The sequence below is a fragment of the Neophocaena asiaeorientalis genome, unplaced genomic scaffold, assembly GCF_003031525.2.
Source record: "Neophocaena asiaeorientalis asiaeorientalis breed wild unplaced genomic scaffold, Neophocaena_asiaeorientalis_V1.1 scaffold603, whole genome shotgun sequence".
Classification (NCBI taxonomy): domain Eukaryota; kingdom Metazoa; phylum Chordata; class Mammalia; order Artiodactyla; family Phocoenidae; genus Neophocaena; species Neophocaena asiaeorientalis.
In genome coordinates, this window is record NW_020175662.1 from 2,631,998 (window position 1) to 2,650,302 (window position 18,305).

At 39.7% G+C, this 18,305-nt stretch overlaps 1 protein-coding gene across 2 annotated transcripts in view; it reads left to right on the forward strand.

The window, feature by feature from the left end:
- Positions 1-94: 94 nt before the first annotated feature.
- Positions 95-18,305, forward strand: part of EXOC5 (exocyst complex component 5) — a 48,659-nt gene continuing 30,448 nt past the window's right edge. The window contains exons 1-4 of one of the 2 annotated variants that reach the window (XM_024731455.1): positions 95-367; positions 13,404-13,498; positions 14,124-14,271; positions 15,264-15,458. In XM_024731455.1, coding sequence (XP_024587223.1) covers positions 341-367; positions 13,404-13,498; positions 14,124-14,271; positions 15,264-15,458 — 465 coding nt within the window. In that variant the 5' untranslated portion in view covers positions 95-340. Of the gene's footprint in view, positions 368-641; positions 725-13,403; positions 13,499-14,123; positions 14,272-15,263; positions 15,459-18,305 lie in introns of those variants that run through there. The other variant, XM_024731453.1, reaches the window with a different exon arrangement.

The window sequence follows — 18,305 nt, forward strand, 5'->3', positions numbered from 1 at the left end:
TCGCCCGCGCGGGGAGCCTCTTCGCGGTTCGCCTGCTGCTCTCCCCCTCGCCGGCCCCTCCCAACAGCCACCCGGGAGCGCGCAGCTCCACTTCCGGCGTACGAGGCGGTGACAATGGGAGCGGCGCGGGCGGCGCCGGGAGGCAGCTGACAGGCGTCTGCGGCTTCGCTTCATGGCCGCTTTCCCGCCCCGCCAGGGCTCTGCGGGGAGCGGGGCGGCCCGCGGCGGCCGGGAGCCGGAGCTGGTGAGCCGAGCAGAGACCTGTGCGCGGCGCCGCTGAGGCGCAGCATGTGAAGAAGAGACGGCATCCAGTACGAGGCGAGCCTCTCAGCCGGCCGGGATGGCCACGACGGCCGAGCTCTTCGAGGTGGGTCTCCGCAGCTCTTCAGGGAGTGGCGGGCCCGGGGTGTGAGCAGCGAGGTGGGCGGGCAGAGGAGCGGGCGTTCGCGGCTGCGGGAGCGGCCCTGGGGAAGGAAGGTGAGAAGGGGAAGGGGTGGGGTGGTGGCCCCCGTGTCGGCGCGGGCGGAGCGTGAAAGGGGGGAGGGGTGGCTTGGGGACCGGGGTGGGGAGGTGGGCAGGGGAGCAATCCCGGAGTCCCAGCGGAGGAGCATTGGTTTTGTCCGCACGGCTGGAAGGGAGCCTCGGGGTTTGGGCGTTGGAAGATGAACTCGGGATGAGAGTGGGAAGGGCTGACTTGAGGCGCGGAAAGAGGAGCCTGACCCAGGTCTGGTGAGCCCCGTCTTGTCGCCTGGATCCCCGCGTGATATTCTAGGGCCCCCCCACCGCCTTGAGATTGGGACGACTAGGCGCTTCTGGTGGTTCAGTAATGACTCCGTTAGCCAGTGTTGGAAGCGGCGCTCACTTGCCTACCAGTTTACCCTTCTATTTGAAAAGGCTGTAGTATTTTTTACGACGATAAAGGCCTACTAAGCCCTTTCCGACTGAAGGAAGTCAAAAGTAAAATTAACATTTGTGTTCGGCTCTTGAGGAATTGAAGTGTATTATAACCCCCCTCAGCTCGGTGCTTTGTGACCACCTAGAGGGGTGGGATAGGGAGGGTGGGAGGGAGACGCAAGAGGGAGGGGATATGGGGATGTATGTATATGTATAGCTGATTCACTTTATTATACAGCAGCAACTAACACACTGTTGTAAAGCAATTACACTCCAATAAAGATGTAAAAAAAAAAAAAGAATTCTTAACGCGTGGGACAGTGAGATTAAGAGGGAGGGGATATGGGGATGTATGTATATGTATAGCTGATTCACTTTATTATACAGCAGCAACTAACACACTGTTGTAAAGCAATTACACTCCAATAAAGATGTAAAAAAAAAAAAAAGAATTCTTAACGCGTGAGACAGTGAGATTCTAATGTGTTTCTTGGACCGTTTTCAGTCTCTAAAACTTAAAATTCAGTTTAGGGGAATCCTGTGTGAGAAGCTGTGATGCTTGAGATAATAGAATAGGAAAATTTTAATTAGACCACCTAACAACGTGTAGGGGATCTTCTTTTGTGACAGAAATGAAAACTGAGATATGAAGGAAGGGGAAGGAAGAACCTTTTTGATGTGTGCTTGTGTTTCATATTGAATAATAAAAGTGTAAGAAATAATTAAGGCTGCAGTTGACAATAGATAATTTCTCCATAAGTGAAAATTGGATCCTTTTTTCTGCGTGAGATTCAGCAGGTTTTGTTTGGGTTTTTTTGGCTTAAAATTTGAATGCCACAGTTTCTATAACAACTGGGAACTTTTCATTTGTTAGCTAACTATATTTTGGGTTTCTATCAGCTTTTGGATAGATAATGCATTTATTGAGGAATAGTATATGCCATTTTTATAATAAGTTGTAATAAGATAATAATTTATGAGTGAAGGAATATAATTGTAAGAAAGAATTGGGAAATATTAATTACATTTCCTCAGATTTAACTGTAGGGATATATTTTACATTAATTTCTCTAACTCCAAAATTGTGCCATCTGTTTATTGATTGACACAGGAGCAGGGAGACATTCTTTTTGCTACAAGCTTTTACTGTGTGTTCCTGAGCAAGATACTAAGTAATTCTGTAGTTCCTTGTTTTATTTTCACATTTTTGTAAAGGTAGAAAACAATTTATGAACTTGAAGCCTTTAATATAATGAAATATGGGACCAGCCAGCTATTAATAGAAAACTGTTATTTTGTCATACAGTTTAGAAGGCATTAACCTTTGGGCTTATGGATCCTGCTTGACATTCCCAGTTGTCTTTTTTTTCCTTGAATGTTTGATCGCATGACTCCACATATACTTCCTTGAAAATATATTTGATTTCTGTTCCCCCTGCCCCCACCACGGGGGAAGGAGAGGAGGTGGAGAAATATCTGTAGTATATTTAGCTTTCTAGGGTCTTGCCGTTTAGTAAAGTAGTTAAACTAAATTAGGGTTTAAGTTAACTCAGTGACTCCAGTTATGATAGCAGGTAATATTCACTTACCAGTGATGATAGAGACAGACTAGTCCTGTGTCCACAGTGTTCATAGAACAACCTTGAACATGCTTATGGATCTTAACTCATGTGACTTTCTCTTTCCTGACCATATGTAGTATGTTGTTTCATCAAAATTAAAAGCGTATTACCTTAGGGACTTCCCTGTTGGTGCAGTGGTTGAGAATCTGCCTGCCAATGCAGGGGACACGGGTTCAAGCCCTGGTCCGGGAAGATCCCACATGCTGTGGAGCAACTAAGCCCGTGCGCCACAACTACTGAGTCTGCGCGCCTGGAGCCTGTGCTCCGCAACAAGAGAAGCCACCGCAGTGAGAAGCCCTTGCACTGCAACGAAGAGTAGCCCCCGCTCGCCGCAGCTAGAGAAAGCCCACGTGCAGCAACGAAGACCCAAGGCAGCCAAAAATAAATAAATAAATAAAAATTTTTTTTAAAAGCATATTACTTTAGTAGTTACAATTAAAGGTAAATAGTCATGATTAGGAAGTGTATTTATCTTTTCATCCCTACAGTGGATTCTACTCTTGAATAAGTTTTCATCCCTAAGTGAAAAGTTGGTCTCTTTGCTTTAGAGGGAGAAGGAAAAAAAGAAAACAAAAACCAAACTTCGTTTGTCACCGCCATTTCCTGTTGCTTTTGCCTTAGGACCTAGGTTGTAGGAAAGTCAGGGAATGCTTTTTCTCTTGCTTCCCTTTCTTAGTCACAGCTGGAGAACTGTGGAAAACAGAGGTCAGGATGTAGTCAAGGATATTTAGTTTTTGTATCCTGGCTTTAATGCACCAATAAACTGAGTTGTGTTTTAATTTTTTCACATTGAAAAACAAGTTAAATCAATACAAAATTATGTTTTGAATCCATGAAATTTCATAAGTGTTAATCCTATTTCTTTTAAAATCTTCTTATTGGTCCTGTGAGACTTCCTTTTTAACATAAACACCTTCATACAACAAAATCAAACTACCGGATATTTCCTCAATTGACAGAAATGGTTTAAAAGTTCTGTCTGCAGTGTTTCTAAATGATCACCTCAGGTTGGACATTCTAAACAGGAATTCCTATGTGGTTTGGATTATGTCCTCTTTATAAAAAGTGGCGGGGATAGTAAATTTTTTCTCTGTTGTCATAAGTATTCCTCTCTTTTCACTGCACTACTGAGAACATTGTACTCCCTTCTCACTTGCTATTTTTCTCTCCTGTCATTCTTCTGGAGACAATGACTGTTCTTCTGCTTGGGCAAGCTACCTTTATGGGAAAGTTCTTTGTTAAGTAGGGTCCGTTACCCATTCATTCAACAAATATTTGTTGAGTACCTACTAAGTTAATGAGACTGCATGTCTCAAAGGGTGTGCTGTATACATATTAATCCTATGAGATGTGCTGCAAAAAACCCAAATGGTTCAGAGCCCAAGGAAGTTTTGGGTATGGGCATGCTTTGTTTCATTAGAGATTTACAATATACCTTAGTATGTTAAATATTCTAAGAAGTTCATTTCCCAAACTTCTTTGACCATGAGCCTGTTTTACTTTCTACTGTTAATTTTGTGAATTCTGTGGAACATACTTTGGAAAATGTTGAATTATATATAGAACTCGCCCTTACTGTTAAATAAGGGAAGAGAAGATAGATATATAACTATATATATATGTATAAAGCAGACAAGACGATAAAAGTCCAGATATAAAGGGAGGTAACTGTAGACCCCAGAGACAAGGGAAGAGTTCATTTTAGCTGAAATATAGCATGCATGAAGAAGAAGAGTGCTATGTAAGGTAATCGGGGTTTAATTGTAAATGATTTTTTTTTTCTTTCTTGTAAACGTAGATGCCTTGATAATAGTGTTTGAGATCATGTAATTTGACTGTGGTGACAATGGCTGTTTGACTTCCAGATTAGAATTTGAATAGCTAAGAACACGTTTGTGTAAAAACATATTTATGTCTCTTAGATTTACAAACTAACAAAAGCTATTTAAACAGACTTATTGAAAAAGACTTATTCTCTTGTTCAATTAACTATTTAAATATGTTTAATGAACATGAGATATACAAGTAAGGACCACTCCTTTACCTTCAGGGTGCTGAAATGCTACTTGTTTTAGACATGTTAGCTATTAAACAAGTGTTTGTGGAACCTCGCCACCAATTACAGTATCATGTATATGAGAAAATGTATTCATTCAGTAAACATTTAACTTATCTTACCTTACCTACCTTAGGCCAGAAATCCTTCCAGGTACTGGAGTTAAAAGATGGTTTGAGTTGGAGTTTGAGATGGAGTCAAAGAAAAAAAAAAGAACTCTTCTCTCAACATTCTACCACTACTCTCAGTATTACTTCATTTCTGACACCAGATGTGTGGGGATTTTCTTCCACAACAGTTCAGTTCAGTTTTCCAATAGACACTGACTGGGTGTCCTACAATTCACTCTAATTCTGATACTGTTTACCTGGAGTTAGCATCAGATCCCACAAGTTAAGGGCTCAGTCCCACAAAAATGCCCCCACTTCAGATACCAGTTGCAGTCCAGGTTGTCACCTGTGTTTCTGACTGACAGCTATAAATTGGAGGGTCTCATGACCCCCTCTTAGAGATTCAGTAATTTGCTAGAACGGCTCACAGAACTCAGGAAAACAGTTTACTAACTAGATTACTGGTTTATTATAAAAAGATAAAACTCAGGAACAACCAGATGGAAGAGGTACATAAGACAAGATACGGGGAAGGAGTGCAGCACTTCCCTTCTCTTGGGTGCTGCCACCCTTCCAGCACCTTGATGTGTTCAGCAACCTGGAAGCTCTCTGATTTTTATGGAGGTCTCATCATGTAGGGATAATCATTAACTCAACCTCTAGCCCTTCTCCCCTTCCCAGAGTATAAGGGGTGAGGCTGAAAGTTCCAGGCTTCTAATCATGCTTATCTTTCTGGTGACCAGTCCCCATACAGGAGCCCACCAAGAGTTGCTTCAGTAGGACAAAAGATGCTCCTATTACCCAGGAGATTCCAAGGGATTTAGGAGTTCTGTGTAAACCACTCCTATCACCTTTGTCACTCTGGAAATTACAAGAGTTTTAGGAGGTCTGTGTGAGGAGCCAGGGTTGAAGACTACTGGAACAAAAGATGCTCCTAGTACGCTTATCACTTAGTCCCTTAGTTGTCTTGTGTGTGCTTTCTTTCTACCTTTCCATGGGTAGGATGAATCCCATTTTGCTAGTCTGAAACGAAACAAAACGTTTGTGGTGCTTTTCAAAAGAATCAATGTTCAATAAATGTAATTCATTTAAATCCACCATGAAACACATAGTCTCATGAAAATCAAATCAAATGTGGTTAAAAGGAGAGCCAAATGTGATAAAATTCATTTAGTTCCAGTGCCAGAATTGCATAAAGTTCATATTTGGTTTCTGGTAGAATCTTGGATTTATAACACCATAGAATGCCTATTTTTTTATTTCTGGAGTGGAGGGTGGTGGTCCTGCCTTTTTGGTTTTGGATCTATAAAGCAAGTTTTGATTTTCAAGATCCTGTGCAGGGGATTTGGCCATGGCCCCGATAACAAGTGGTTTGATTTATTGTGCATCTATGGTGTGCTCAACATTGTTCTATTGACCACAGCTGGAAAGCAAGAGAAGTGTATGACAAATCCTGCCTTTGCTTTCAATTTAATTTGGAGAAGAGAAAAACTTACAAATGTTACTATAAAACAATAAATGACAAAATGGCAGTAATATAATTTTTTGTGTTGGCATTTGAATTTTTAAGCCTCCTAGGGGTTAAGAGTAAAGAAATCAGTGGAGATCATCTAGGGAAAGAACCCTTTCCCCATAAGTATCCTTGTAGGTTGAGTTACCTGGTCACAGGTAAGGAAGCAGAAGTAGCATGGGTTTGAAAAGAAGACTAGAGGAGGCTGCTGGTAGTGTACCTGTTCATTTTGGGGCGCAAAGAAATTTGGTTAGGTAGTGTAATATAAGAACTTCAAGGGCAGACTTAAGAGTGTAAACTTCATAGTTTAGGAATTGCATACGGAAGTTTCTGACTAAAAGGGAATATAGTGTTTTAAAGATTAGTTTGGCAGTGGTCTGCACAATGAATTTAAGAAAAGCACCTTATATAGGAAGTACTTGAACCCACCTGTTAGTTTGTTTAATAGGACACAGAAATACTTCTCTCTGAAATCCTCTGAGCCTTATTTTTATTTTTTTGCGGTACGCGGGCCTCTCACTGTTGTGGCCTCTCCCGTTACGGAGCACAGGCTCCGGACGCGCAGGCTCAGCGGCCATGGCTCACGGGCCCAGCCGCTCCGCGGCATATGTGGGATCTTCCCGCACCGGGGCACGAACCCATGTCCCCTTCATCGGCAAGCGGACTCTCAACAACTGCGCCACCAGGGAAGCCCGGCTGTTTGCTTTTAATTACTACAGAAAAATAGAGATTAAGATATACCTTTGTCAGGTTCACGAAATTCTAAAAGATTTTTGGGGTAATAGTTTACAGGTATCTTTGAGAATCCTCTTAGGAGGACTTGGTCATTTGGAGGTCTTGGAGAATTTGTTAATTTAACTATCTTTTTCTCATTGTAAATGCCTTTGCAGCAATGCTAAGTATTAGAAAGTAAATTATTGGGATTTATTTGGTTTTATAAGCAGCAAAGGTTTTGTTTTGTTTTTTGCTTTTTCGGAACTTCCATTCCATTGGAATCAGTAGTTGATTTATCTTAAACTCTTGTTGATAATTTGATTGCGTCTGTAGATGAAAGCTGAACTTTGCTTCCAGGATGCTGTTGTCTCCTAAGTTTTCCTCCTGCTTTACTGGTCCCCCTTACTTTGTCTTTTGTTGGATCCCTTTCCTCCTGCTATCTCCACATGTTGGCATGCCCTTCTTCTTCCTAGATGATCTCATCCTGTTCTGAGGTTTTAAGTAACTCTAAGATTATGTCCAATGCCAGTTTCTTCCCTGTAATACAAACTTATTTTTCTGACTCTGTCTTCTGCATATTCACTTGTATATCTAATTGGCATCTTCAACATATCATATGCAGAATAGAACTCTTACATCCCTACTCCCTTTTCCATCTCTTTCCCCAGTCTCACTAAATGGCACCATTTACCATTCATACAGTTGTTCAGGCTGCAGACCTCTATGAGTAATCATGATTCCTTTTTAAAGTTTCTCCCCACATCCAATTCATCAGCACTTTGTATGAGTACAGTCTTTAAAATGTCATGAACCGGGCCACATCACAGTACCCCCTCTACTGCCACTTTCATCTGAGTCATTAGCATCTCTTGACTAGACTAGTACAGTGTTGCAGGTTTTCCCAGAGAAGCAGACTTTGAGACAGAGTGTAGTGTGCAGAATATTTATTAGAAAGTACGCTTGGGATAAACACATGTGAAAGGACAGGGTAAAGAAGCAAGATTGGGCCTTAGGAGAAGTAGCAGTACAATGCTGGCCCAGTGATAATGGTGATGATCCCTGTGGGAAGATCTGGAACTAAAATTACCTATCAGAGTTGTCCTGCTTTTTACCAAAGTGGTCAGGCCTTTATATCCCCAACTTATTTAGTCATTGGATATAGACCACATTGAGAAAAGTATGACATTGAGTGAAGTGGCTCTCTGCAGCTGAGTGGATCCCTGAAAATACTGCCAGGTGAAGGTTCTGTGCTGACAGCACTGCTAGCAGTTAGAGCAAGACCCTTCTTGAAGGGAGATCTGGATGACACGTGTCCACCGCAGACCACCCCTGTGCCACTAGACTCTATGTCTTCACATACATTTGGGGGGTACCTCCTCTAGACTATAGTTGGGGTTCTTATCCTGGAGGAAAATTAGAAGGTGGTTAGTGGGATGAACTATGGCCCCTACTGTTGCATGTGGTCTCAGGTTGCAACTGATATCACCTTCCATTTTTTACTCTCCGTTCTAACTCCCTCTCACCTTCAGCTAGTATGTCTGCTGCTTTAGGTGGCTTAACTGGTTACCATACTCTTCTTAGGCCGGGGCTGCGCACATGTCCGTGTACTTTCAGAGTTGGTCAAGGGAGTATCACAAGATCCTTACAAGGAGATCTCTGTGTCAAACATATTGTTCCCTGCCCCCTCTGTATAGTAGCCACCCTGTCTCCCTCTGATGATGTCAGTTGCCCTGCCAAAGATGGTCACTCCTCTTGTTTTTTATTAGCTGGATAAAAGCAGCCAAATGCCCAGGCAGCACTTGCAATTATAGTTTATTGGGACTCTTAATTATGTTCCCATACAAAAGTATTCCCCCTTTGGAGATTAAGACCTCTAACCCTGTAGACCTTAGAATTGCAGGAATAGCAAGAACAAATTGGGAGTCATGATGATCAGGGCCACTTCTGATTTTATTCCTTGTTCCCAGGCTCATGTGTTTTTTCTGTTGGGGACACAGCATCATATAAAGGTTTTAAATTCAGAATGTATACTGCATTTTGGCGGATAGTGCTCCATCTTTATAGAGTATTGTCTCTGAACTGGTAGTTCAGTTATACCTTCAGCAGGCTCTTTCAGTGCTCTATCAGACTGGCAGTTTCTGGGTGGTATGGTTTATGATATGACCAGTTGATTCCATGCCCTTTGCTGTTAAATGGGTCCCATGGTCTGATATGTGAGATCCTGTGCCAGGAGAACAAACACTTCCTCTGAGGATAAGCAAACTCAATTTGGAATGTTTCTATTCCTGTTAGAATGAATGACTCTTCCAGCATGGAAAAAGCCCAGTGTAGTCAACTTGCTACCACATGGCTGATTAGCCTACTTGAAGGATGGGGCTGTTTTAGGAGCTCAGAGGTGGTCTCTGTCACTCTTAAGCTAGATCTTTGGCTTTGACACTAGATGGATCAGCCTTGCTAAGTAGTACCTCATGCTGTTGGGGCCGTATCTCTGAACTGTGTTCTCTCTGTTCATGTGCGCAGTATGCTAATGCCGGACAGAGGCTGGCTGGTGTCAGCTGGCAGAGTCGTCTTGTCTGCTTGGTTGGTGTCTTCTTGTGAATGTTAACATGTGGTACTAAGATCTTCATACTTCATGCCCAGTCTCATGTATCCATTCACATGCCTGTACCCCAGACTTTCCTGTTCTCTTTCTTTCAGTCTTTTTCCTCTGATAGTCAGGCCCTTTGCCATTGTCTGTGAGTCCATATATATTCTAACTGCAGGTCAGTTTTCTGTCCACCCAAGAGAATGACCAGGTGTATTTCCCAAAGCTTTGCCTTTTGGGAGGATTTTTTTTTCTTGCCACTGAGTTTCAAGGCCACTGTTGAGGGAGGTTGTAATTGCAGCTGCTGTCCATTTTCATTTGGCACCCACATGCTTAGCCAACTCTTCATAAACCAAGCTCATGCTATTTCCTTCTCTATCATCTGGTTGTAAGAGATTCCCATAAGGCCACGCATGTGAACTGAGGGAAGGATGCTAGTGCAATAGTAGTGGAAGACATGGGAGTTTGGGCTACCTGCTTATGCAGTTTGCTTTGTGGTTCTGTTCATGTTTGATCCTGGGTTTACTACTTCCATCTTATGATGGACAGTTCCTAGGTCCACTTGGGGAGTCTGTTAGAACACACCTCATGTTATAATTCTGGATGCATGGTGGTCAGGTGTACCTTCTCTGCCAGAGTCCAGAAGCGTATTAGGAGTTGTTCCTCAAAAGATGTGTAATTCTGCTGCAAATGGCATGATCTTCTTTCACAGTCCAGGGATCTGTGTTGTGATTATCCCACTGGAGCTTGCTATAACTCCACATGACATTGTTTCTTGGCACTGATTACTTTAATACTTCAGTAAATGCTGATTTCTTTAATACTGTTGGGTCTGCTAGGTTGTATGGCCCCCTCTTCCACAGATCCCTTTTCTGTTTTTGTGTTACCTGATATATGTGCCAGAGTGGGTGTGGAATATGTTCGCTCCAGAAGCTGAAAAGGCCTACCAGGTGTTATGTGTCCTTCGTTGTGGTGGAGGTGCAAGGTACCATAGTTTGTCCTTTACTTTGAATGCAATGTCCCAGCCTCCCCTGTCTACCTTAAAAATTTTATTGATACACTGTGCCCGTGAATCTTTATAGAGTATATGTCTCAGTCTCTGGATCACGTGTGTCTTACCAAGCTTTTCCAGTGTGCTAGCCAGTTCTTGCTCATTTGGCCCAATTAGCATGATGTCAGTTCATAAGAGGAATCAGTAAGATGTTCTGCAGAATGTCCGTACAGTACAGATCATGTTATAATAGAGGGTAAGAGTTCACACAGCCTTGAAGCAAAACTGTAAATGTACACTGTTGTCAGTTCTATGTGACCATGAACTGTCTGATCCTCTTTGCTGGTAGGGATGGAAAAGAACGTATCACCTAAATCATTAGCCATATAGCATGAGGCTGGGAGGTACTGCATGTGGCACGGCAGATGTAACTGGGGCTACTTTTTGGTTGATTATTGAGGTAGTCATCCTCCAGGATTTGTCTGGTTTCTGCAAAACCCAGACTGATGAATTAAATGAGAAAATGATAGGTAACATTACCCCTGCATCCTTTAGATGGGGGTTGGCAAATTTACAGCCCATGGGATACCTGCCTGTTTTTAAAGTTTTATTGATACATAGCTAGACCATTTGTTTATGTGTTGCCTATGGTTACATTTGTATTACATAGGCAGAGTTGAATGGTTGTAACAAAGACTCTGTGGCTCTCAAGCCTAAAATACTATCTAGTCCTTTATGAAAAAAATTGCTGATCCTTGCTTTAGAGCTTTAAGAGTGGCACTAATTTTTGCCATTCCACTTGGTTACTACATTGAGTAGGGAGGGGCAATTTCAGAGACTTTTACTTGGACTTCCCCAGCATAATAGTTCCTACTCTGTAAACCAGGGACTCAGTGTGGAAGTTGCATTGGCCATCAAGTGTGTCTGTTCCTATTAAAGGTTTGCAAACTGGGGAAATGGCCACTAGTTGGGCTAATGGCCCATTGGACTGATGGTGAGCTTGACTTTGGCTAGGAATGTGTTTATTACTTGGCTCCTGTATGTCCTCCTCCCATATGTCTCTTGAGTCCATGGTGCTTTGAGTCAATCAAGAATGTCAGCTAGGACCCTGTATACAACAGACCTCAAAAAGTTTGAGTATTTCCCTTTCCCTAGTATATAGTTACTCAAGTAAATTGTTGTAACTGCTTTTGGGGAAAGGAATAGTAGAATCATTACTGCATATGTTTGCCAGCATATTGCAGAGTCCTTCCTCCTGGGAACCTGGCCTTTTCTTCAGTCGATAACGGGGAATATGTTATAGTACATCCTTTAAGAACTTAGTACAAGCTGTGGATTCTCACCATCTCTCTTGATCTCATCTACAACTATTCTCCACTTCACTCACTGTGCTCTAGTCACACTGGCCTCTTGTCATTACTTGCATACTAAGTTTGTTCCCTGTACTTGGAGCATTCCTTCCCCAGATGACTTATTCCTTAGCTGCATATAGTTCTTTGTTCAGAATTTACTTTTTAAAAAAATATTTATTTATTTATTTATTTGTGGCTGCTTTGGGTCTTCGTTGCTACATGCAAGCTTTCTCTAGTTGCGGTGAGCGGGGGCTGCTCTTTGTTGTGGTGCGTGGGCTTCTCATTGCAGTGGCTTCTCTTGTGGAGCACGGGCTCTAGGCTCGTGTGCTTCAGTAGTTGTGGCACACAGGCTTCAGTAGTTGTGGCTCACGGGCTCTAGATGCGGGCTTCAGTAGTTGTGGCTCACGGGCTCTAGATGCGGGCTTCAGTAGTTGTGGCTCACGGGCTCTAGATGCGGGCTTCAGTAGTTGTGGCTCACGGGCTCTAGATGCGGGCTTCAGTAGTTGTGGCTCACGGGCTCTAGATGCGGGCTTCAGTAGTTGTGGCTCACGGGCTCTAGATGCGGGCTTCAGTAGTTGTGGCTCACGGGCTCTAGATGCGGGCTTCAGTAGTTGTGGCTCACGGGCTCTAGATGCGGGCTTCAGTAGTTGTGGCTCTAGAGCACAGGCTCAGTAGTTGTGGCGCACGGGCTTAGTTGTTCTGTGGCATATGGGATCTTCCCCGACCAGGGCTCAAACCTGTGTCCCCTGCATTGGCAGGCGGACTCTTAACCACGGCGCCACCAGGGAAGTCCTATCCTGCTTTTTTAATATCAGATATTATACATGAGCATTTTTTTCTCATTTCATTAAATTTTTTTACAACATGACTTTAATAGGAAAATAATTGTTTTATCCTGTAAGTTTACTATAATTTTTCAATAATGATTTTGTTGAATATTTGTGTAATAATTTTTCAGAGTTATATATAATACAAAAATTTTGTGTTCATATCTGCTTTTTCCCTTAGAATTTTAAAAGTAGAATTACTGGTTTAAAGGGTATGAGCATTTGTAGTACTTTGATGTTACCAAAATGTTACCTACTGTCCTCCAAAAATACTGTACCTTTTAACATTTCTAAGAATAATGAGAGTGAATTTCAGCTTACCCTCTCTTGTATGCATATTATAATTAAGGAAAAAGAAAAACTTTGTCAGTTTGTGAGGCAAAAAGAAGAAAAAAAAAGTGATAACTTGACCTTATTTGATTACTAGTGAAGCTATATATATTTCATGTTTCTTGGCCATTTGTATTTCTTCTATAAATTGTTTGTGTCCCTTGTTCATTTTTCCTTTGGTATGTTCCTGCTCATAATACTCTTTAATATTTTAATATACTAATTTTCATTAAGTAATTTGTTTATTGAAGATTTTTTAAATTGAAAAAGCCTGTACATTTTAATAATACAGATATATTTAATTAGTAATTTAATTTTAGGTTCTCACGTGGTACAAACTATTTCATTTTTGTAAGTAGTATTAAGTCATGGCCTGTGAAACTTTTTAAAGGAACATTTATTTTGTAAACTAGGAGCCTTTTGTGGCAGATGAGTATATTGAACGTCTTGTATGGAGAACCCCAGGAGGAGGCTCTAGAGGGGGACCTGAAGCTTTTGATCCTAAAAGGTGAAGTAAAAATTTTTTTTTCATAGACCCAATCTAGTACAAATTTGTATCTGGAATAGAGGTGACTGTTGGAATTCCTTTCAACATTCATGTAAAGGGAGTTAACAACTGGCCAATAAAAGGAAGAAGCATTAGAAGTTTGAGATTTATTTTTTTCCTTTTATGTTTCTTTTATTTTAGAGAAGGACTTTAAGTGATATGGGGGAAGCGATTTTATTGCATTATGAGAATTTAATATTTTCTCCAATTAGTAATAAATTAGAAATGGCTGGCTATACCTCTAAAATAAAACATGTTGAATATGTTGTTTTAAGTATCGTAAATTGGGGGAACAAAAATTCACCATACCCTGGAATGCACAGTATTATTTTTATATAGTACAATTTACCTTTTTAACTATTTCTATAAAATCGGTTTCAATTCTGGGGGTTAATGGAGATTCCATATGAGGTTTTCATTTATGTCAGACATAATCCCTAACAGGATGCTGAAGAGAAAATTAACATGTTCATCCTTACCTCAAGGAATGCTCACTAATACTTTATTTACAATTATAAGTGAACTGGTCACTTCCTAGTGATCAGTTATAGATGGATTGATACATATTCTAATTTTCCTTTGTTAGATTATTAGAAGAATTTGTAAATCATATTCAAGAACTCCAGATAATGGATGAAAGGATTCAAAGGAAAGTAGAGAAACTAGAGCAACAGTGTCAGAAAGAAGCTAAGGAATTTGCCAGGAAGGTACAAGATCTCCAGAAAAGCAATCAGGTAAACAATTAGTTAAATAATGAGTAGTTTATATAGGCTTTAATATCTTTATTTCCTTTCAGTTTTCAGTTTTTAAAAAAAATCTAATGCAACAGAATTGTTGAGGTTTCTTTATACTGCTCCCATCTCATGGGATAAAATGTTAATGAATTGTTATCAGGCACTCTTGGTGCACTTGCTTGCCTACTGAGTGTTGGTTTGGGATCACAGTACTCCCTTAGGATGGGGTGGTATCCATTACAGTGTGGTCCTTGCTTTCTCTTTAACAATGCAAACTTTTAAGAATGATAATTCAGTAGACCTGTATTTTTAGGGGGTCATGATTAGCTTGGATATTTAGGTATTTATTTGCATTCTCATTTAATCATAAAGCAAAATAATAATACCAGACCAGCTATTGCCTGGATGAAGTTTTTCCCTAGAGGAAACCTGGTCTGGGAAGCTTCACAAAAGTCATGAGGTACATACCCTAATGAGAATGCTGGTGTAACTGGGAAAAGCATGTGCAGAACTCTTCCTCAGTCCATTTGGGAGTAAAAATGGACTCTTCCTCAGTCCATTTGGGAGTAGATCTCTAGACTGACTCTGGGGTAAGTAGGCCAAGCTTCTTAGCCATTCTTAGGCCCTAAACTTAATCTGGAACCTCTGAACCTCTTTCACAGCTTGGACCTGATGTGGATTGCCCTTTGTAAATGTAGTTAGAAGAGCATGTTTAGCATTGCTGCCTCCCAGGGGCTGTTTGTTCTTTAGTGTTAGGGGTTAGAAAGCTGATTTCTGCTCAGATTTCATATATTTAGATTCCTTCACTTAAGCATGTATAACTGTTAGAAAATAATAAAGTCAGTAATTTACATAAGATAATGTGTTTTTAAGTAGTTAAGGTGATAGATTCCAAATACTTCTAATGCAGATTCCCCTTGGTAATAATGATAGTATTTGTAGTTAATCTGGGTTCTCTGATTATATTTTATGCTTGTTCACATTTTTCCTAGGTTGCCTTCCAACATTTCCAAGAACTAGATGAGCACATCAGCTATGTAGCAACCAAGGTCTGTCACCTTGGAGACCAGTTGGAGGGGGTAAACACACCCAGACAACGGGCAGTAGAGGCTCAGAAATTGATGAAATACTTTAATGAGTTTCTAGATGGAGAATTGAAATCTGATGTTTTTACAAATTCTGAAAAGGTGAGCACTGTCAGAAGGATAAAAGCAAATTATAGCATTAATAACAATGCCCTAATTATGAACTGCAGTTATTACTTTCCAGAGTCAGACTTCAAATCACTGAGTTAGGTGACTTATTAAAAGTCTTTATTCTGAAATGTACACTTATCTACAGATTACTGATCAACTATATATATTCAGATTTTTAGTTGGATTGCCTGGCATTTTTGTTTATGAAATTTGTATCGTTTAGAAATGTTGAGGTAACTATTTTAATAAATATTTCTTTCTCATAATTGACTCTTAATATTAACAGAATTTGATAGGCACATTCCATTGGGTGAGGGGGTGGGCTGACATAAATCATTGACAAGCTGAAGTATCTTTCTGTGCAAGGAATTCAGAGCTTCTAGTTTTTGTTACTTTAAAAGATCTTTTACAAAGAATTAAAGCATACTTTGGATCAAAGAGAATAGAAAAATCTGAATTAATTGTTCATGTTAATCTTTTTCATAGCACTAGTCACTTAATCCTGGTCTAAGGTTGCATGGTGTTGGCTGCTCTACAATCTTGGAAGAGGTTATTTAGCTCACTTTCTTCCCCTCGGGGGAAAAAATCAAAATGCATGAAAAAATAGACATTCTTATGGATGGTATATGCACATAGTGACATTGTCCACTAATATGTTGAATACAGTCTTCCAGAATTTTTCTGAGTGTACTCCATGGGATATCTCAGATAGTGAAATTTTAAAAACTAAGTAGTACTGAAGTTCACTTTGAATTAAGCAACACATTTTTTTGTGAGTAGGAACTATATAGGGGTATAGAATTTATAAGTTTTAGAGATCTTTAAAAGGAATGATTACATATCTAGAGATAACTCCTCTAAAGAAAAGGCAGTATTTTAAATAATGAGTTTCAGGAATTATATTTGTAATATAAAGTAGAACTGATAAGATTAACATCAAGAACATTATCATACTTAAACACTTGTAAAATACTGGCAATATCTAGCTTTTATATATTCACATGATTTTTATGTATAATAGTGTATACACACACACACACACACGCACACACGGCTTGAACACTGAACTGTTTTTCAGGATACCTTATGGAATGCTTTTATTTTATGTTTCCTAAATATAAACATACATATTTCTAATGTATTATAAAAGTACATATTTATACATATAAAAAATTTATATATATATATAAAATGGTATATAATTCAAGTCTTATACCTTGGGTTACCTTGGATTATACCTGTTGGACTGTAGAGTATATTTATGTTTTGTTATAAACAAAATGCCGATATTTTACCCAGTGTGAGTTGGTCTGTTTATTTGATTCAGCTCAAGGCAGCCATTTAGAATCTAGAGAAAAATAAATATTTTAAAATTGAATGATTACACATATTTTTATCCTGATTTGTATTGCTTGTAATGTTTTGCATAATGAAATTATGTTTTTTACACTTTTCTTTAAACATTTTAATTATCAAGTAATTGTGTAGTTCATGGTATTACTGTTGTCTCTTAATTTTTAAGATTTTGATTGAAAGAAGAAGAAAAAGTATTCATATTCTTGCTACTTCATTCACTTGGTCATTAGCTGTCTGTAATTTTTAAAGAGCAAGTAGAGCTAACAGTGCTTAAGCTACTTACTCTTATTTTCTCTCCTTTGCTTCGCTCTCTACCATATCCCATTTTCTTTCATCTTGTTCCTTTTTTCTTATACTCTAGTCCTCTTTTCCCAATTGTCTTGTTTTTCTCTCATATCTCCCATAAGTTTTGGGTTACTGTTGAATCATTACTTTTGGCCTGGTACTATCACAGTTAACTACACTTAGGAACATCATATATGGTATTAGATTGCTAATTATTAGATAAACTTCTAAGTATCTCAATTTCTGCACTGTGTGCCAGCCACCTTCCCAATGGAAAGAAAAGGAAAATCACCCATGTAGTTAGGGAGGTGTGTGATTTTGGAAGGAATTAGAATGCGAAAAGATAACAACCATCTTTTTCCTTTTTCTTCCTGCTCCAAAGTCATTTTTGCTTTTTTTTAATCTTTGCTTTTAAGAATCTTCTAATTTTCTTCTCTGGGAAAAAAAACCCATTTTATGACCATAGTATATATTCCCTCTTACCTCTGTCATTACAGAGTATGTTAGTTGTTTCTCTTCTTAGCATCACAACTTAATGTTCTTCATGTAGATAATGCCTGATGACCCTGATTATCTTTAACCTGTTAGCATGGGTGGTCTCTCACCTTACCCTAACATCAGTAGCAGATATAAGCAAGTTATTAGATTGTGGTTTTGAAAGCTTCTGTACTTTTATAGTATATTTCAACTGATGGATGACCTTAAGAGCTACTTGTGCTTGAAACAATTTTTATAAAATAATTACCTATGGGAATTCCATAAAATCAAGTGTTATTTACTCTGCTGTACTTCTTACTATATTAAGTGAAGTTTGCAAACACTTCCATCTCTTGAAACAACAAGAACAAACTCCTGATAGGAACATAAAACATGTATGTACGTCCTTTCTGAAGGGAGTATCGGTGAGAAAAAAGGGTGGACATTGCTAGTACAACCAAATGGCATGGTGAAAAGAGATAATGCAGTGGTATCTGTGCCCATGTTCAGTAGAATAGAGTGAGCATCTGGTAACTGAAAATGACAGTGACATGCTGACTAGGAGAGAAGAGATAACTGAAGCAGAAATGCTATCTATATTCACTATTGTTGGGCAAAACAACAATATCGTTTGGTCCTGCTTTTGTTTTCCATAGTTGCTTGCCAGACTTCACGTGAGTACTTGGTTAGAAAGATCTTTGTTAATGTTCTCAGCTCTTC